Here is a 22,240-nt window from a genome sequence, read left to right as displayed (position 1 = left end):
CTACAGTGGACGCGCTGTCATGGCAGGTTATCCTCAGGGGAGAGTGGAGACTCCACCCTCAGGTGGTCCAGCTGATTTGGAGTTGATTCGGATGGGCACAGGTGGACCTGTTCGCCTCCCAAGAATCCTCCCATTGCCCGCTCTGGTATGCCCTCACCGAGGCTCCCCTCGGCATAGACGCGCTGGCACACAGCTGGCCCCTGGCCTACGCAAATATTGGTTTCCCCCAGTAAGCCTGCTTGCACGTGCAAGGTCAGGGAGGACGAGGAGCAGGTCATCCTGGTAGCACCCTACTGGCCCACCCAGACGTGGTTCTCGGACCTCATGCTCCTCGCGACAGCTCCCCCCTGGCGAATTCCCCTGAGGAAGGACCTTCTCTCTCAGGGATGGGGCGCCCTCTGGCACCCGACCTCTGCAATCTCCATATCTGGCCCCTGGATGGGACGCGGAAGACCTAAGCGGTCTACCACCCACAGTGGTAGACACGATCACTCAGGCTAGGGCCCCCTCTACGAGGCGCCTGTATGCCTTTAAGTGGCGTCTGTTTGCTAAGTGGTGTTCTTCCTGACGCGAAGACCCCCAGGATCAGTGCTTTCCTTCCTGCAGGAGAGGCTGGAAGGGAGGCTGTCCCCTTCCACCTTGAAGGTGTACGTTGTCGCCATAGCAGCGCACCACGACGCAGTTGATGGTAAGTCCTTAGGGAAGCACGACCAGATCATCAGGTTCCTAAGAGGCGCCAGGAGGCTGAATCCCTCCAGACCGTGTCTCGTTCCCTCATGTGACCTCTCTGTAGTTCTTTAGGGTCTACAGAGAGCCCCCTTTGAGCCCTTGCAGTCAGCCGAGCTTAAGGCACTCTCCTTGAAGACTGCCCTCCTGACTGCGCTCAATTCCATCAAGAGGGTAGGTGACCTGCAAGCGTTCTCTGTCAACGAAACGTGCCTGGAGTTCGGTCCGGGATACTCTCATGCGATCCTACGACCTCGACCGGGCTATGTGCCCAAGGTTCCCACCACCCCTTTTAGGGACCAGGTGGTGAACCTGCAAGCGCTGCCCCAGGAGGAGGCAGACCCAGCCCTGTCGTTGCTGTGTCCAGTGCACGCTTTACGCATCTATTTGGATCACACACAGAGCTTTAGAATCTCTGAGCAGCTCTTTGTCTGCTTTGGTGCACAGTGGAAAGGAAGCACTGTCTCCAAGCAGAGGATCGCCCACTGGCTCATTGATGCCATAACTATGGCATATCTCACCCAGGACATGCCGCCCCCGGTAGGGCTACGAGCCCATTCTACCAGAGGTGTAGCGGCTTCCTGGGCCCTGGCCAGAGGTGCCTCTCTAACAGACATTTGCAGAGCAGCGGGCTGGGCAACACCCAACACCTTTGCAAGGTTCTACAACCTCCGGGTGGAACCGGTTTCGTCCCAGGTAGTGGCATGCAACACAAGTGGATAAGCCCGGGATAGCTGGCCGGGTGTATCGCTTGCACATAGCGCCTTCCACCTCCCTTGGAGCTGAAGACGTGCGCCATTAATTCCCAGTAGTGTTCACGAACTTTGTTCCCTGGTTAACTTCCTCCGAGCCCTGTGGCAGTCGAGTATTCGGAGAGACTCGCTGCCAGCCTGGTACACGTGCTAACTAAAAGTCCTGTTCTGGGGTAGGTACTCCACATGTGGTGGTTCCTTAGTTCGTTTCCCTGTTGGCAAACTGCGTCTTCCTAGGGCAGAGCCCCTCTGCCCCAGTCTCCATGTTTGTAGTAACTCCTCCCCTGTTGGGTAGGATCTACCTTGAAGACTCTCCACATGGTCGGAAAGACCATGTGATGTATTCTTCCACTTAAATATCCCCCCCTCTCTTTGGGCGAAGTGTGGACTCCGCGGTGTCTTCCCCTTGGGAGGGACACCCCCCAACTAGACCTGGCGGCCCAGTTGGATAATCCCCCTTCTTTTTTAGGGAGTGGAAAAAGAGAAGGGGAAAAGAGGCCACGACTGGGTTAAGCCTGTCTCTATCTTTTGGGTAGTCGACTTGTCCCTAAAGGGCCGTTCGACACTCATGACTATGTTGGGGGAGGTTACGTGTCAACCTGGTGTGCTGGCTATGGGGCACACAGTAGTTTGCCCACCACACACCGCCAGTTCACGTAACACAGTTCAGCCAGTTGTGGCATTTCGGATAGGGACCCCTAGTGTCACTACATCGACACAACGTCGAGTGAGTGACAAATAGGGAACATCATGGTTACTTGTGTAACTTCTGTTCCCTGATGGAGGGAACGAGACGTTGTGTCCCTCCTGCCACAACGCTGAACTACCCACTGAAATGGCCAGACCGTATATGGCTCCTCAGCATAAAACCTGAATGAGTGGTTGCATACCAGCTCCTTTTATACCCGTATGTCTGGGGGAGTGGCCACTCGCCAATTTTCATTGGCCTTTTATCAAAGACCAGAGGTGTCTCAGGCTCCCAAGAGTGACCCCTAGTGTCACTACATCGAAACCACGTCTCGTTCCCTCCATCAGGGAACGGAGGTTACACAAGTAACCATGACGTTATAATCGACCATAAATTGTATTTAATCTGGAATATTCCTTTTACTTGCAAGCTTGTAGCTCAATGGTGTAATAATAGAGGCGCTACATACCGACCAACTCAGACGTGTATCGTTGAAAAGGATCAAATGGACATTTTCCCTTGCCATCCTCTGTTCTGTTCTCCAAAATTAGCCGACCATCAGCATAAGACTGAAAGAACAATACATGCTACACTGTCAAACACAGTATATTGAGCATTTTACATTTATAATGATCACTAACACTGGATGACACTCACCATGTATTTGCAGGTTGGATTGAATGCTTTGGTTCCGCAAACATACATTCTGCCATCTTCCCTTTTATGAAGAATTCTAATATAATTTTTGCAGTCATTCTAAAAACAAAATGATGTAGATAAAGGAAGGAAATATGTGACATGATCATTTTGAAAGAAAGCACCTACTAACCCTCTACTCTGACCATAATGTCAAACCACACTTTATCAAACACTTCTTTTTCTCACATTTGTCTAAATGATCTCTGTGATCTAATGGCTTTTACTTTGAATCTGTTGGCTTTTACTTTGAATTCTATTAATATCTTTAGATCTCAACACACAGGATGCAATTTCTCATCTGTCACTTTGATAAGACCATTCTTAGTAAAAAGGTTTGACACCTTAATAACTGTATTTATTAAATCATAAATTAAACTATTATAAATTAATAATTATCATTGTTTAAACACAACAGATGAAACATGTAAATGTGTGAAAACATATGTAAATTTAAATGATTTAAAACTCACCATAGCATCCTTTCCCTTATTGGAACATTCCTGCTGCTGCTGGCTTGTGACTGGCCAATTCTCCTGACAAGAATAAACACAACATAACATCACCCTTAAATACCAAAAAGACATGGTATTTAGATTTACATGGGTGATTTTCACGAAAACATGCAGCTCAAATATCACACTAAAATCAAAAGGGAAATAAAAAATAAGAAATTATAATTTACATGAAGAAAACAAAACCTATTTTAGTACCATTAAGAAATAAGAAATTATTTTTAAATGTATTATTAATTTTTATAATTATTTTATTCATATTTTTTAATTATTTCCAAATTAAGCACATTCCCCCAACTGTGATTCTCATGATATTTTCATTACTGTAATACAGTATTTTCTTCATGTATTACAGTCAAAAATTACTGTAATACAATTATTTTTTATTTTAATCAGCATAAATTGAAGGCAGTACAACACATTCAATCATGATGTAAACAGCAATACTGTCAATGTTCTTAATTGTCATAAAAAAAAAAAAAAAAAAATGTCACAATGCAAATCATCTAAATGCTCCTAAAATTACTCTACACTTTCTTTAAGCAAAATATAATACATTATTTATTTTGTTTTTGGGGTGAAATATGACCCAGGCATGTTTGTAACAGGTTTGGTGAGTATCTCCCATAAGCTCATCATTTATACCCTGAGAACTAGCATTGTGAATGTAACAAGAAACCGGGAAGACTTACGACAGCATAGTTTAGTTTACACTAACAAGCAGGAAACTAATCTTTCTTTTGCATAACAACATGAAAAACAAAAACTGCTGCAACTGTTTTGCAACTGTGTATTTAAAGGGACAGTTCACCCAAAAATGAAAATTCTCTCATCATTTACTCACCCTCATGCCATCCCAGACTTTCTTTCTTCTGCTGAACAAACCTATCAATTGCCAACAAAAGCCTTTATCAGCCAACTAACAAAGGGCAATGCATCTATGTGAACTTCTGCAGTTAATCCTAGATGAACTTTAAAGACATTAGTCATTAATCTTACAGTTCATACAAAATCTTTGTTTAAACACTGGCCCTTAACACTTACTTAGTTTACTAATTTTAAACCATGACCTGCACTGCACATAAATAACTAATACTGGCATTATATTCATGTTGGTTAGCCAGAGGGGAACTGGCCCCCACAGTGAGCCTGGTTTCTCTCAAGGTTATTTTTCTCCATTAACCAACATCTTATGGAGTTTTGTGTTCCTTGCCACAATCACCTTCGGTTTGCTCACTGGGGTTCTAAATACAATTATTATTTAAATATTTCTTTTTATACACAATTTACAATCATATTTAATCAAACTGCACAATGATGACATTAAGACTTTATAGATATGACAATTTCATTTTCTGTTAATGCATGATTTTCTGTAAAGGTGCTTTGAAAAGTTTGTTGTGGAAAGCGCTATACAAATAAAAATAAGACTTGAACAAAAATTAAGATTTTTAGAAGAATATTTCAGCTCTGTAGATCCATACAAAGCAAGTGAATGGGTGCCAAAATTTTGATACTCCAAAAAGCATATAAAGGCAGCATAAAAAAAATGTATATGGCTCCAGTGTTTTAATCCATTTCTTCAGAAGTGATATGATAGGTGTTGCTGAGAAACAGATCAATATTTAAGTCCTTTTTTGCTAGAAATTCTTCTCCCTGCCCAGTAGGGGCGGTATGCATGCAGAATGTGAATCACCAAAAACACAAGAAGAAGAATGTGAATGTTAAAGTGAAGATTGACTGAGCAGGGAGGAGAATTTATAGTAAAAAAGGACTTAAATATTCATCTGTTTCTCACCCACACCTATCATATTGCTTCTGAAGATATGGATTTAACCACTGGAGTTTTATGGATTACTTTTATGCTGATTTATGTGATTTTTGGAGCTTCAAAATTTTTGCACCTATTCACTTGCATTTTATGGACCAACAGAGCTGAGATATTCTTCTAAAAATCTTCATTTGAGTTCAGCAAATGAAAGACAGTCATACACATCTGGAATGGCATAAGAGTGAGTAAATGATGAGAGCATTTTCATTTTTGGGTGAACTATTCCTTTAAGAGCTCACCATGCCCTTCTTGGCTGTAATGTCATTCAGGTCGAGTGCAAAAATGGCTTCCCTGGCCCCCAGGATAAGCATGTTCAGATCTTCTCTCAGAAGCATCGTGGTATAGTTCCAAACACCCTCCTCACGAAACAAACGTCCTCCGTTACCTAACAATAACAGAAGGCCAGAGTCAAGGGCAGATGTAGCCTATTTCTGCCAAATAATGGAAAAGTCACACACAAAACAACTAGATCATGTCATATGAGTAAAAAAATAGTACAGCTAAATCTGTTTTGAGTATTCAAAACTCTATGATTTCTTTATGCTGTAAAAAAGAATGTGGAAGAAAAGTTTACAGCACATACAAAAAAGTACCTTGTTATTACTATAAAAATATACCATGGAAAAACCATGTTCTTTAGAAACTACTTGTGAATGTAATACCCTGGGACCTTACTATATCATTTTTATTATTAACAATTTTTATTGATTCCATTCAACAAATTAAATAAACATAACAGAAAATGCGGAAGCAAATTATATAAAATTAAACCCTTCCCCCCGACACAAACATAATTTTGGGTTAATCATGTGCTCGAGGTAGCATTCAAATAAATGCCTGAATCAAACACTCTGGCCACTTTTGCCCATACCGAGTGCAAATGTGAGATAACGGGGTGTAACTTAACTTCTCTGGTTGGTTTGATAGAAAGGCTTTGCAATGGTGAAATAGGGGCAAGAATTTCTTGTTCAATACAAAACCAGGGAGGAGCTCCCTCAGGTGGAAGCAACCAATGAGCCAAATGACTGAAACCGAATGATAATAATAAAACAAAATCTTGGGTAGGCCTAGCCCACATTTGTCAATCGGCTTATGTAATTTGTTGAAATGCAATCTGGGGCGCTTACCATTCCAAATGAAGGTCTTTGCTATGCTATCAAATTGCTTGAAATAAGAGAGGGGGACATCTACAGGGAGAGACTGTAGCAGGTAGTTGAATTTTGGAATATAATTCATTTTAATAACATTAACCTTCCCTATCATAGATAAATGTAATTAAGCCCATCTGTCCACATCGCTCAAACCTTTTTAATTAAAGGGTCAAAATTAACTCTAACTAAATCACACAAATTTGCTGGGAATAAAATGCCCAAATACTTGATGCCTTTTCGGCGTCAAGTGAGATGGCAGCGACCGGAGTCTGATCATTCGCCACTGACCACATGATATTGATGAAACGCCTAATGTTATCAGAAGAGCTACAACCCCAAATAAACCACACCTGATCTATATGTATAAGAAATGTCATAACTTTACTTAATCAATTTGCTAGAATTTCTGACAAAATTTTTACATCTTTAGCTTAAACAGGGAAATGGGATGGTAACTCTTACACTCGCTTGGATATTTGTCCTTTTTAAGTATCAGACTGACCCAGGGTTGTGTCATGGTTAGCGGAAGATTTCCATTCTTTAATGATTCCGTATAAACTTCTAACAAAAGTGGAGCCAGTTCTGTAGTATAAGATCTAAAAAATTCAGCGTCAAAGCCATCTGGCCCCGGAGAATTGCCTGTAGGTAAAGCCTTAATTACCTCATCAAGCTCCTCCAAGTTTATCTCAGAATCAAGGGAATTTTTTTGCTCAGTCATCAGTTTAGGGAGATCTAACGGTTCCGCAAAGTTTCTAATATCCTCAGCAGTAGTCGAAGACGTGGAACTATAGAGATCAAGATAGAATTCTTTAAAAGCATTATTAATATCAATGACCGAGGTAAATATTTCACCACTAGCAGTTTTCACTGAGGGAATGGTAGAAAAAGCTTCTCCCTGCTTTATATATCTAGCCAAAAGCTTCCCTGCTTTGTCCCCCGACTCAAAGTATGACTGTCTTGCCCTGAATAACCAAAACTCCACTTTCCGCGACAAAATAGTATTATATCTGTATTTCAATCGGGTCAATTCCCTGAGGCCATCAGATGACATTTGGTGCTTCAGCTCTGCCTCGGCACTTTTAATATTCCCTTCTAACTCCACGAGTTCTCGTGGTTTGAATTTTTTGATGAATGAGGCATGCTGTATGATCCGGCCCCTAAGAACCGCCTTAAGTGCCTCCCAAGCTACACCCACAGAGGAAACTGAGGACCAGTTGGTCTCCATATAAACATTGATTTCAGCCTTTAACATTTGTTTGAAAATCAAATTTTGCAAAAGGTATACATTAAACTGCCAACTATATGATTTATTTTTCTCTGTATGTGGCAACACCTCTAAACTCGTGATCTGAAACTAAAATGTTTCCAAACCCTAACCCTAACCCTAACAACAGATGAAATGAGGGACTTCTATTCTAGAATAAATCTTATGGACTGATGAAAAAAATGTATAGTCCCTACCAGATGGTTTCAAAAGTCTCCAAATATCTGTAAGACCAAGATTTTTACATATCCTGTGGAGCATCAGTGTTGCTCTCGGGGGCTTACACACTTTTGCTTCACTATGATCAAGGACTGAGTCCATCAAAAGATTAAAGTCTCCTCCCAATATTATATCATGAGGGGTGCCAGCGGCTTACAACATCCCTTCAAGATCTATAAAAAAGCCCTGATCATCAACGTTAGATGCATAAATATTAGGCTAAATCAACCTTTGCCCCTGAATTTCTGCTAAAACAATAATGACTCTTCCTAATTTATCTTTAAACTGTATGAGACATTTGAATTGTAAATGTTTACTTATCAATGTAATGACTCCCCTGTTCTTACTTGAGCCAGCACTAAAGAAAACATGCCCACCCCATATCTTCCCAAATTTTTCAGCTTCCTGCGGGGAAAGATGCATTTCTTGATGAAACAAAATATCATATTTCTTATGTTTAAGAAAAGAAATAACCTTCCTTCTTTTTATGGGGTGCCCCAACCCATTCACATTCCATGTGGAGAGAGATAATCCACTAATTTTAACATTTTGACGTGAGGAAAAATAGATTGTGTGTCAAAAACAAAATTATAAAGACCACCTTCCAACATTAGTGCAACAATCAACCCGAGAACTTTCCCCAGAACCAAACAGAAAAAATAAAAACATGCACATTAACCCCACACACGACAGTGCCAACCATCGTCTATCCCTCTAAACTCAAACAGTCCATGTACGCCTATGAGAGTCCCCGCGACAACTTTGCCGTCGGATTGCTCAAGTCCGGTGATTCTATACAAATTCTGCGAGACAGAATCACATAACAGAAAATAATATATAAAACAAACTCCAGCCAATAGGTAGAATAAACACCAAGAATGTGAAGATTCATTCACAAAACTGTATCGAAGGTGTGTTCCTCCACAAAATAAATGCCAGCCGCTAGCGGAACCAGCACACACACACACAAACACACACAAAATAAATAAATAAAAATAAAACATTTCCATTTAGTTTCCTCGGACAGTCAAACGAATGTTCAGTGAGTCGGCAGTTCATAAGTGCAGCAGATGACTTAATCCTCCCAATGTGCTACAAAAAATACTCCACAAAACAAACTCCAGCCAACAGGAGGCATAAACACAAAGAACGAGCAGTTTCATCCACAACGGTCCCAAAGCAGTGTTATTCCACAAAACAAACTCCAGCTGCTAGGTGGAACCAGCACAAACAGAAACAAAGCAGGCGCCCAGTTTCCTCGTACGGTCGAGTGTATATTCAGCGAGACAAGCTACTTGGGGGCAACGTGAGAAACACACTATGACTTCCTCAGTCCATCGATTTTATGAACAACTTTGCTTGTTGTGGGCATGTAAATATTTTGCGGCCATCCTTAGAATCTATTCTCAATTTGGCCGGAAACATCAGTGTAAAAGCGACCCTTCGTCGATGCAAAAGTTTCTTGAAGGAGTGTTACTGCACAAAAAAAAAATCCAGCCACTAGGCAGAACCAACACAAAAAGAAACAAAATGCCGCCCAGCTTCCTCAGACAGTCGAGTGTAGAATCTATTCTCAATTTGGCCGGAAACATCAGTGCAAAAGCGATCTTCCATTGATGTAAGAGTTTCTTGCATTCCTTGAAACGATCACATTTCTCTCTTGTAGAATTTGCAAAATCTGGGAACAAGAAAATGCTGTGATTTTTCTAAGAAAGCTTTCCTTTGCTCCTTGCAAAGGAACACAAAATCTTTATCAGATGATCTCAGGAATTTGGCCAGAACTGATCAGGGCCTGTCTCCCTCAGTAGCTCTGTGAGCTGGGACTCTGTGAGCTCGCTCGATTTCCAGCTTATGGCTTGATGTGTCGAGCAGACTTGGGAAGAGCTTGTCCAGGAATTTCACCATATCTCGGACTTCCTCATGCTCAGGAATTCCAACAATTCAGACGTTATTTCGCCGGCTACGATTCTCCAAATCCTCCAGTTTTTAGGTCGCTAGCAGATTAGCAGCTAATTTCCTCTCCGATGACTCCAGATAATCGATCCATCTCTCGATGTCCCCGATTCTTGTAAACAACTCAGAGAATGTCGTTTCCACCACTGTAATCGATCGACGTATTACAGCAAGATCCTCTAAGTTGGCAACAACTTTCGTCAGCATCACAGACATGCTCGCCAGTTGCCGCTGGATTTCTCCTGCCGCACCATCCAAACCGAGTCCCTAGTCTGCAGGCCTGTCAGAGTTTTCAGCTTGAGCACGTAAGTGTCTTTTAATATCTCCAGAGCCCGAAGATTTAGAATTCTTTGCCATGTTAACTTCAAAGAACAGATATGTAGCAGGGTGTATCGAATCTCACCGACTCACCGGTTATGACACAAAAATAACCAAAAATTAGCAAAGTGTGCAAAGCTTGCCGTTTACACATCTGCTCCTCGCATGGCGCCACGTGGAACCTCTTACTATATCATTTAAATATTGCCGTATTATTATGGTATTTAAATACTACCATGCTAAGTGGCCCCAGAAATTATTTTAACACTTTCAGGAACACTTAAAAATGTATGAATGACATTGGATTAGATAACAAAATGTCAAACCAAGTGGCATTTATATATTAAAGAAATATAGCACAAGCATGCTTTCCAAGCAAATCTTTTCACATAAAGAAGTTTGTTCGGTTTGGTAATTAAATAGATATACTGGTATAATAAAAACAATAGATATACTGTTCAAAATTAGTACAAAATGTATTTGGACGGATAAAGTGACACCTGTGGTTACTCTATTGGTTATATTTAACAAAAATAAGTTAAACTACTTTTGGAACTTGTGATCCTGCAGATATTGTTGACTGCTGTATGACAAATTGCTTTTGAAGTTCCTCATTTGTAAGTCCCTTTGTATAAAAGCATCTGCAAAATGACTAAATGCAAATGTAAAAATTACTTTTGGTACTAGTTGGTTAAAAGTAATTGCAAAAATGGCACACACAAATAAAATAAAAAAGATAAAAATGAGAACAACTTTAGCAATATTTGTTTGCACCACCGCTGCATGATTTGACATTTTGCAACTATCGATTTGACATTACATTTTTAAGTGTGGTGTTCTACTACTGATTCGATCATTGAGCCATGTAATTCCACAGTACTTTTACAAAGGTTGTAAATACATTTAACTTTGTTGGGATATATAAAACATAAACTTACTTGTAATGGGCACTGTTTTCCGTGGAATGCTGTTCGGTACCGATCCCTGTCCCCAAGTCAGTGTTTCTGGACCCCAGAGGTACAACACGCACAGAACAGCCAGTGGACACATAATGGTGCCTTAAATTCTTCAGCTCTCCAAACAAACAATCTGTCAGAATCTCTGTGATTTAGGTATAAAAGACTGTTTGAGAGTGTTAGATTCCTCTGTCGTCTGCCTATCAGAGTTTTCTCATCCTTGTCTTCTCTGACTCTTCAGTCAGTATCGCTTCCATTCTGTGATATATGACATTAGCAGCAAAGAACCTCTTCAGAGAACTAGCAGAGAACACTGTGAGGCCATCTGAAAGAGACTGAGGAAGAAAACGAGAGTGAGAGAGAAACGTGTGATACAAACATCATGGCTTTGGTGACTCCTTCAATGTACTGTAAATTTATGGGACTTTTGAGCATTTTGCAACTTCAATACGTGACACAACACCTTCAATAGAGTGCAACATCCAAATTTCAGAAGTAAAAATCCCATTAATTTTCTCAGTGGGGGAACTGATTATTAACGATAACTTAAAAATCTTTAAAGACAGACCTAGTGTGAGCTCCATGGTTGTTCATCAATGGTATGTGCATCTGTTGAAGCCATCAGTCCACATATATAAACTAAATTTTTGTTAAATAAAAGTTGTTGTTTTTTTTTTATTTATTGGTGAAGAACTACACTACTCATCATCCTCAAAATAAACAATCCACCAATCAGAGAATAGCAGCCAACAACGCATGCAACAGACCCCAGCAGCGACCACCCACTTCCATGATGCACTGTGAATGATGCTATACTCTCAAACTACTTGTATATTTTTTATATATTTAGAATATTTTACAATTAACTTAAAATATACTGTTTCTATACTTATAATCAGCAACTTAAATTCAATCATTTTATATTTTTACCATAGTTTTTAATTTGATTAAATGATTCGCAATGCATCGTGGGACTGAAGTTCATTCCCTCATGAAAGACGTTTGTCTTATATTGTCTTTTTGTCTGATTTTTTTTTTTGTTGCTTCAAATCAAAGTTTGCCATGTTGTGATTCACCTCAGCGCTTATCGGTTTGCTTCAGGGCTTACAACTCTTTTAAGAAGGATTTTATGAAATCCTTATGGGAAAAATGAATGGGGAAAAAACTTTTAAGATGCCTTTGCGTCAAGTGTTTTGTTACATACAGTATAAATACGGGACAATAAGCATCCCGTACAGGACGTCGGACAAAATACGGGATGACCAATATGGGACAGTTGGCAAACCTAGGTTAGGGATTTGTTCAAATCTGTCACCCTAAGTATGAGCAATAGTAACAGTGATGGTTGCCTTAGTAAGCACCACGGATAACTGGAAGAGAGTGACAGTCAGAGTAAGTAAGAAAAGAGGGTCCCACTTTATATTAGGGCTCTTTAACTACTTTGTACTAACATTAAAATACATACAATACAATGTATTTATTGTGTAACTACATGTTGTTCTGCAAAATTCTCACAAGATTCACATTTAGGTTTAGGAATAGTAGAGGTTGGGTTAGAGGTTTAGGGTAAGGGTTGGGGTATGGTTAGGGGTTTAGGGTAAGAGTTGGGCTAGGTTTGGTTCAGGGATAGAGGTTAATAATGTAACTACAGATGTAATTAAATGCAGGTACTTTAACCCTCCTATGATATTCAAAAATGGCACCTTCCTTTCGCGGTCATTTTTGACCAGAAGGTTTAGATGTGTAACCCTTTTTTTTTTATGACATAATACCATTTTTTCTTCCCTGAAGAAAGAACAATACAATTATGCATTTCTTTTGGGATTTTATGCCATTTTGAACTTATTTACATGTAAATTTCAAAAGTTTACAATTAATTTGCAAATTTAAACAAAAGCATCCATTCATCCATCTTCAACCGCTTATCCGAGACTGGGTCACGGTGGCAGCAGACTAAGCAAAGTACCTCATATGTCCTTTTCCCCAGCCACGTCCTCCAGCTCATCCTGGGGGATCCAGAGGCGTTCCCACGCCAGCCAAGAGATATAATCCCTCCAGCGTGTTCTGGGTCTTCCCCTGGACCTCCTCCCAGTTGGATATGCCCGAAACACCTCTGCAGGAAGACGTCCAAGAGGCATCCTAATCAGAAAGGCACTCCTTTCAATGTGGAGGAGCAGCGGTTCTACTCTGAGCCCCTCTCGGATGTCTGAGCTTCGCACCCTAGCCCTTAAGGTGAGCCCTGACACCCTACAAAGAAAGCTAATTTCATCCACTTGTATTTGCGATCTTATGCTTTCAGTTACTACCCAAAGCTCATGACAACAGGTAAGGGTTGGAACGTACACCGACTGGTAAATTGAGAGCTTTGCCTTCAGGCTCAGCTCCTTCTTCACCACCATGGTCCAGTTCAGCGACTGCATTACTGCAGATGCTGCACCAATACGCCTGTCGATCTCACGCTCCAACATTCCCTCACTCGTGAACAAGATCCCAAGAGACTTGAACTCCATAACTTGGGGCAGCTGCTCTTTCCCTACCTCAAGCCATCCAACCTTTTTCCAGCAGAGAACCATGGCCTCAGACTTGGAGGTGCTGATCCTCATCCTGGCAGCAAAACTCCCAAGTGCACACTGGAGGTCACAGCATGATGATGCCAACAGGACCACATCATCTGCAAATAGCAGGGATGCAGTCCTGAAGCCCCCAAACTGGACACACTCCACACCTCGGCTGCGCCTTGGGATCCTATCTATGAATATCACAAACAGGATCGGTGACAATAGACAGCCCTGTCGGAGTCCAACGGCCACTGTGAAAAAGCTTGACTTAATGCCGAGGATGCGGACACAGCTCTAGCAACGGTTATATAGGGAACGAATAGCACGCACTAGCAGCCCCGGTACCCCATACTCCCACAGTGTCCCCCAATGGACATCCCGGGGGCATGGTCATATGCCTTCTCCAAGTCCACAAAACACATGTAAACTGGATGAGCACACTCCCATGCCCCTCTAGGACCCGCACTAAGGTAAAAAGCTGATCCACTGTTCCATGACCAGGACGTAATCTGCATTGTTCCTCCTCAATCAGAGGTTTGACAATCAGCCAGAGTCTCCTCTCCAGCACCCTGGCATAAGCTTTCCCAGGTAGGCTGAGAAGTGTGATCCCTCGATAGTTGGAACACACCCTCTGGTCCCCCTTTTTATACAAAAGCAAATGTTTGGTAAATTTATTTTTGTTTTTGTGTGTGAGTGAGTGTGTATGTTTTGCACTGAGGATGTTTTAGAGTCTCACCCTGTAATTTCAGCATTGTGGCTGATTTATTGATTGTATTTGACAGATAAAAAAAGAACTGCTCTGTTTTTTTGGTCTTTCCCAGTCATTTTCAATGGTCAGTCAATTTTGACCACAAATACCAAAGGTGTTGCTTTGTTGTTTTATGACCACTTAGACTTATCAAATCAAGCCCAGTTTTTTTTTTGTATGCTCAGATGGCAAATGGAAGAAAAGTTACAAAATCTTCTACTGCTCAGATAAAGGAAACCATTTTTATTACATTATAAAAATGAATTTTGGTAAAAAAGGAACAAATACCATAGGAGGGTTAAATGTAAGTACAATGCAACAACACATATAATAAGTACATTGTCTCAAATCCTTAAGTACATAGTGGTTATTGACATTTATATAAACAGAGTCTGAAAAGAGAGACAATATTAATAGAATTAAACTTTTTTTCTACACTTCAACACTTTTTGGCAGAGAAAAAACCCCATAAACCCTCATGTAAAGCTTTGTGAAATATGAAAGCTAAATTTTATCTGCTCTGAATGCTCCAAAACAACCAACTTTTGCCTTCCAACATATCAAACCACCATCAATGCACAGCCTATGGAAACATCCAACATATGGAAAAGCCAATATTCATTGTTCAATTTTACTATCAGGTTGCAACAGTGTAATGTTTACTACATTGCGTGCAAATTACACGTCAGAGGAGATGAGCTGCAGCATGTAGGACCGTAGATCTGATGAAATACTGCACGTATTTCACCACGTCACGCACATGTATACAAAAGCTTAAATACGTATTCTTGTGGGAAATTTCACATCTATAGTTCCAAATATAGGCTAAACAATAAAGACTAGTAGACCCCAGCACTAAAATAAACCATTCTCGCCCACTCTCACACACCTCATAGTATTTGGTGTGTCCTCCTTTTTACATTTACACAGCATGCACTTGAGATGGCATGCACAACCTGATGTGTTTTCCAGCATGATTTGAGAATGTTCCAAAGAACATGTTGTGTAACATCTTGTGAACATCTTCCTTGTGGAAGCAAGGAAATCTGACGTTTTGTATAAAGGATTTAATACAGTCAATGTCACAAATTTGCTTACTTGATAAGTGACCTACAAATAGTGCAGAATCTTAAATATTTCTTGTTCATTACGTCAAAACTTCTGTTTTATTTTCTTTTTTAATCCTAAAACCTTACCATAGAGCACCAATTAAGTTCCTTTGTATATGAATATAGTAATCAAACAATGTAAAGACATTTGTAAAAATGGTACCATAAATTTAACTTCACTTATATTACGGATCTGTACATTTCACATGTGAAAACAAAACATTTCCTCAAAATGCATTACAGTAGTCCTCTCAGTTCCTCTTGAAAATGCAGTATGAAGAAAACACAATACATTTCTCAGTCCAAAGTTCTCATAATAACGTGCAGTGCTTGAAAAATGTGGGTCAACTCACCATGAAACCAAATTCTCGGTTAAATTCTAAATAACGTTCTCTGTGCATGCATGAGTGGTTCATTCTCACACACACATAGTGCTCCAGTCCTCCTATGCAAAACAAATCAAACTGGTCTGATAGTCAAATAAAACACAAGTGTGGGCTGCGAGTCCTGTCTGTGTAGTGTAGTGCAGTGAACGGAGCTCATGGTGTCTGCTGCTTTGTTTAGGACTGAGATAAACTGCTCAGATCCTGCAGTGTGAAGTGAAAGACATTCTTGTGCCAGAGAGAAAAGAAAAAAAAAACATGCTTTTAAAAGCTGTTCAATCTAAAACAAGTCACTACAAGAGTCAGAGAAAGAGAGAGAGAGAGAGAGAGAGAGAGAGAGAGGTGGGGGGGGGGGGGGGGGGGCGGTTATATGCAGGTAAGGATATGATTATCAGGAAAACCAGGGTTTCTACAGTAGCACACAAAGGTCAACTTATGTTTGACATAAAACAGCTTCAAAACAGCTTTTTACTTTATGTATTATTGACATACATTTGTGCATGTTCAAGTTTGCAACAAACATTCACTCAACTTGACAGTCAGGAAGAACTTGTTTCATACTGGTGGTCAGGTTGGAATATTGAAGATTGATTTCCTATTTTTTTCCACAGACATACACTATATTGCCAAAAGTATTCGCTCATCTGCCTTTAGAGGCATATGAACTTAAGTGACATCCCATTCTTAATCCATAGGGTTTAATATGACGTCGGACCACCCTTTGCAGCTATAACAGCTTCAACTCTTCTGGGAAGGCTTTCCACAAGGTTTAGGAGTGTGTTTATAGGAATTTCTGACCATTCTTCCAGAAGCGCATTTGTGAGGTCAGACACTGATGTTGGACAAGAAGGCCTGGCTCGCAGTCTTCGCTCTAATTCATCCCAAAGGTGCTCTATCGGGTTGAGGTCAGGACTCTGTGCAGGCCAGTCAAGTTCTTCCACACCAAACTCGCTCATCCATGTCTTTATGGACCTTGCTTTGTTCACTGGTGCGCAGTCATGTTGGAACAGGAAGGGGCCATCCCCAAACTGTTCCCACAAAGTTGGGAGCATGGAATTGTCCAAAATCTCTTGGTATGCTGAAGCATTCAGAGTTCCTTTCACTGGAACTAAGGGGCCAAGCCCAGCTCCTGAAAAACAACCCCACACCATAATCCCCCCTCCACCAAACTTCACAGTTGGCACAATGCAGTCAGACAAGTACCGTTCTCCTGGCAACCGCCAAACCCAGACTCGTCCATCAGATTGCCAGATGGAGAAGCGTGATTCGTCACCAGAGAACGCGTTACCACTGCTCTAGAGTCCAGTGGCGGCATGCTTTACACCACTGCATCCGACGCTTTGCATTGCACTTGGTGATGTATGGCTTGGATGCAGCTGCTCGGCCATGGAAACCCATTCCATGAAGCTCTCTACGCACTGTTCTTGAGCTAATCTGAAGGCCACATGAACTTTGGAGGTCTGTAGCGATTGACTCTGCAGAAAGTTGGCGACCTCTGCGCACTATGCACCTCAGCATCCGCTGACCCCGCTCTGTCATTTTACGTGGCCTACCACTTCGTGGCTGAGTTGCTGTCATTCCCAATCGCTTCCACTTTGTTGTAATACCACTGACAGTTGACTAGAATATTTAGTAGCGAGGAAATTTCACGACTGGACTTGTTGCACAGGTGGCATCCTATCACATTACCACGCTGGAATTCACTGAGCTCCTGAGAGCGGCCCATTCTTTCACAAATGTTTGTAGAAGCAGTCTGCATGCCTAGGTGCTTCATTTTATACACCTGTGGCCATGGAAGTGATTGGAACACCTGAATTCAATTATTTGGATGGGTGAGCGAATACTTTTGGCAATATAGTGTATTTTCATGCTCACATAATCGTACATCAATGTTTACCAAGCAGTCCAAAAGGAACTTATTATAAACTTATATAGTATTTAAATAAAGCTCATTAGTGGTGCTTGCAGAGCAAAGCATCACTATTGTAATCTCACATACTTATTATTAGTGGTGCTTGTGGAGCAAAGCATCACTATTTTAATCTCACATACTTATTATTATTATTATTATTCCGTACAAAACTTCGGCACCTAATTCGTCCCGCACCATTTGAGGTTGACCCATGAATTAGGTGTTAAATCGACTGGCCTATTGACGACACCTGTGCTATGACTTTTCTAAGGGATTAGGGGTAGGGTGCACCCCTGGGGGGCAAAAAACGTCCCAAAAATTTCCCATAGGCATACTATGGCAAGGGTCTCGCCCATGAAAACATTTTTTTTTTCCTACTATGGCAGTCCATGCAAGAAAGTTGTCAAATCATATCTCCCAATCAGAATGACATAGAGACATGGGGGCGGGCTCATTTCAATCGGGCTACCAATCAGTCTTTAAGGATCATCTTGGAAATGGTGTAGCCACGCCCTAACAACCATTCACGGCACCCTAGCAACTGCCCCCATAGACTTCCATTCAAAATGGCTCAGAAGGATATCTTCAGAACAGAATGTTGTAGACACTTGGGGATTGGCTCTTTTCAGTCAGATTAGTAATCAGCCAATAAGAATCTCTCTGGTCACTGGCTAGCCACACCCTAGCAACAATTCAGAGCACCCTAGCAACCAGCTCTATTGACTTCCATTAAAAATGGCTGAGAGGGATATCTTTGGATCAGAACATACTACAGACATGGCAGTTGGCTTATTTCACGTGGATGAGCAAACAGTCTTCATGTGTCCATTTGAAAAACTACTTAGCCACACCCTAACAACCATTTAGAGCACCCTAGCAACCATCCCCACTGACTTCCATTCAAAATGGCTGAGTGTGATATCTTCTGATCAGAATGTCCTAGACACATGTGGGTGCTCTCATTTGATTCGGGCTTGCAAGCCGTGTTCAAACAAACCCTGTGTTTGGGGGTAAAATGTACCCCAGGGGGTAAAAAGGGGGGCAAAAACCGTACCAAAAAGTCCCATAGGGCACTATGGAAAGAGAATTTTGTTCCTACTATGGCAGTCAAAGCAAGAAAGTTGCCAGATCATATCTCCCAATCAGAATGACATAGATACATGGGGTCGGGCTCATTTCAATCAGGATACCAATCACCCTTTAAGTATTACCTTGGAAATGGCATAGCCATGCCCTAACAACCATTTATCGGACCCTAGCAACCACCCCCCACTAACTTCCATTCAAAATGTCTCAGAAGGATATCTTCAGAACAGAATGTCGTAAACACTTGGGGATTGGCTCTTATGAGTCAGGTTAGTAAGCAGCCAATAAGAATCTCTCTGTTCACTGGCTAGCCACGCCCTGGCAACCATTTAGAGCACCCTAGCAACCAACACTATTACTTTCACTTAGAGTGTGATATCTTCGGATCAGAATGTCCTAGAGACATGACAGTTGGCTTTTTTTAATTGGGTGAGCAATCAGTCTACAACTATCATCGTGGGAACTACTTAGCCACACCCTTGCAACCAATTAGAGCACCCTAGCAACCAAACACCATTGACTTCCATTCAAAATCACTAAGATGGGTATCTCAGGATAAGAATGCCGTAGAGACTTCTGGGTTGACGTATTTCACTTAGGATAGCAAGGAGCCATGTTAAGTATCACCTTGGTAACTGCCTAGCAATCACATGGGCTTACCCTAGCAACCAAGTAACAAAACACATATCTCTGAACCAGAATATCGTAGACACTTTCGGGTTGACTTATTTCACTCAGGAGAGCAAGGAGCCTCATTAAGTATCACTCTGCTAACTGCCTAGCAACCAGATGGGGTTACGCTAGCAACCAAATTACAAATCACACATCTCTGCAACAGAACATCGTAAAGACTTCCGGGTTGACTTATTTCACTTAGGATGGCTAGGAGCCATGTTAAGTATCACCTCGGTAACTGCCTAGCAACCAGATGGGGTTACCCTAGCAACCAAGTAACAAATCACATATCTCTGAACCAGAAAATCAAAGAGACTTCTGGATTTACTTATTTCACTCAGGATGGGAAGTAACCTTGATAAGTACCACCCTGGTAACTGCCTAGCAACCAGATGGGGTTACTCTAGCAACCAAGTAACAAATCACTTATCTCTGCACCAGAACATCGTAGAGACTTCTGGGTTGAATTATTTCACTCAGTACGGCATGGAGCCTTGTTAAGCATCACCCTGGTAACTGCCTAGCAACCAGATGGGGTTACCCTAGCAACCAAGTAACAAATCACATATCTCTGAACCAGAAAATCATAGAGATTTCCGGGTTGACTTATTTCACTCAGGATGGGAAGTAGCCTTGACAAGTATCACCCTGGTAACTGCCTAGCAACCAGATGGGGTTACCCTAGCAACCAAGTAACAAATCACATATTTCTGCAACAGAACATCGTAGAGACTTCCGGGTTGACTTATTTCTCTCAGGATGGGAAGTAGCCTTGATAAGTATCACCCTGGTAACTGCCTAGCAACCAGATGGGGTTACTCTAGCAACCAAGTAACAAATTACATTTCTCTGCACCAGAACATCGTAGAGACTTCCGGGCTGACTTATTTCACTCAGTATGGCAAGGAGCCTTGTTAAGCATCACCCTGGTAACTGCATAGCAACCAGATGGGGTTACCCTAGCAACCAAGTAACAAATCACATATCTCTGAACCAGAAAATCATAGAGACTTCAGAGTTGACTTATTTCACTCAGGATGGCAAGGAGCCTTGTTAAGTATCACCCTAGTAACTGCCTAGCAACCAAATGGGGTTAACCTAGCAACCATGGAACAACACCAATATCTCTGCACCAGAACATCCTACTGTCATGGGGGTGACCTCTTTCAACTTGGGGCATTTGGTGGGGCATCGTGGTGAGAAATTTTGCCACAGCAAGCACCACATTTTCTTCAGGAAATGTACCTATCTAGTTATAATTACTACAGACAAATCCTAGCCATATAGCTAATAGAAAAGTCATTTTTTAGAAAACAAAATCCATTATTTACTCAATTAATTAATCATTTTTACCTCTTAGCACATCCCCAGATGTCCCCAAAGAAAGGATTTGTCAGATGTAGCTCACTTTTAGGGATAATTTTGCCCACAGGATCAACAACAACCATCAACATGAAGTGCCACACAGAAAGTGTTTTTGAAGTATTTTTTAACCAACTACATGGCTGAAAGCATACAAACTCCATAAATTTTTAAAACCATTTAAAAATTATAATGGATCAAAAATCTCAAAAGACAATCTTACATATGAGGCATATCCATATTCCTAAGATAAAGTTTGATATATTTATTTCAATTGTGAATGGTACTGATGCCCTCTAGTGGTTAATAATAAGTAAGGACTGCAAACAGTAAACGGGGGATGTAGCGCCTCCTCCTAACTAGTGTCCTGCAAGACTACTACACACGCCCTCTACAAGTTACACCCCTTCCAAATAACCAGCGAGATCCTGAAGTCTCTTGGAACAGTTGGATGCCACATATTCATACACTGGGTTTGTTGTGTTTATTTGGAGTCCCACAGCAACCCTTCACCTACACCTATCCATAACTCTAAACAACCACAACCGCAAATAAAAAAAAATAAAAAAAATGAAAATTTGGTAAAATCATTATATTTAACAAAAATGTAAAGATCTATTGAATTCAATCATACCGCCATATCACTAAATGACAACAGTGAGGAAAATGTGATGAAAATGAAGAGGAGAAGAAGTTAGCTAAGCTAATAGGCTAATCGATTAGCTTGTAAGCTAACTGGAGAAAAAATAACAGATACGTTTTTATTTTACCATTTATATCTTTTTATTATTGTTGAACAAGCAGAAATAGTACGAACACCTTCATGAATAGACTGAGCACTTTCACAAAATTTCACATTAAACAAGCAAGTTCAGTTTACCACTTATCTTCTGTTTAATATGATATGTGTCATATATTAAAAAGTTATTCTTGTCATATTTAAAGAGTTAAGAGTAAATAAATCATACAGCGATTGCATAGAATTTTAAAAGTTCTTGTAGCCAATAAAATCGCTTGATGATCCAAGGGGGGCGTTACATGTAGTGGGCGTGTTGTGAAATGGGTGTTCCTTGTAGTCTTGTGGGACACAGACAGATACACTTGGGTTGAGAAGCAATAAACCGGCAAGTGAAAAATCAAATGTCAGTTTTTGACCGCGGGCCGCAGCAACAATTTGTCAGTCGCTTGGTTTCTATTTTCACAGGGTTACGCTGAGTAGCCCATCCAACAGTGGAATTTCATTGGTCCAAAATCCCGCAAACAAAAATGTTCTGATTGGCTGCGAGTTGCCATGTCGCACGTTTCGCTAAAATGATCTAAACTTGCTTGATGCCTATA

At 41.1% G+C, this 22,240-nt stretch overlaps 1 protein-coding gene across 4 annotated transcripts in view; it reads right to left on the bottom strand.

Moving 5' to 3' along the window:
• Positions 1-16,043, bottom strand: part of LOC127441545 (semaphorin-4E-like) — a 32,139-nt gene extending 16,096 nt beyond the window's left edge. For 2 of the 4 annotated variants that reach the window (XM_051699096.1, XM_051699098.1), the window contains exons 1-6: positions 15,838-16,043; positions 11,052-11,404; positions 5,448-5,593; positions 3,336-3,398; positions 2,824-2,922; positions 2,636-2,735 (exon numbers count right to left, since the gene is read on the bottom strand). In XM_051699096.1, the coding sequence (XP_051555056.1) occupies positions 2,636-2,735; positions 2,824-2,922; positions 3,336-3,398; positions 5,448-5,593; positions 11,052-11,163 (520 nt within the window). In that variant the 5' untranslated portion in view covers positions 11,164-11,404; positions 15,838-16,043. Of the gene's footprint in view, positions 1-2,635; positions 2,736-2,823; positions 2,923-3,335; positions 3,399-4,221; positions 4,263-5,447; positions 5,594-11,051; positions 11,405-13,035; positions 13,109-15,837 lie in introns of those variants that run through there. The other 2 variants (XM_051699097.1, XM_051699099.1) reach the window with 2 other exon arrangements.
• Between the last annotated feature and the right edge of the window lie 6,197 nt (positions 16,044-22,240).

Source organism: Myxocyprinus asiaticus, chromosome 5, assembly GCF_019703515.2.
Source record: "Myxocyprinus asiaticus isolate MX2 ecotype Aquarium Trade chromosome 5, UBuf_Myxa_2, whole genome shotgun sequence".
NCBI classification, from domain to species: Eukaryota; Metazoa; Chordata; class Actinopteri; order Cypriniformes; family Catostomidae; genus Myxocyprinus; species Myxocyprinus asiaticus.
The sequence above is the reverse complement of the archived record's forward strand: the minus strand, read 5'-3'. Positions and strand labels throughout refer to the sequence as shown.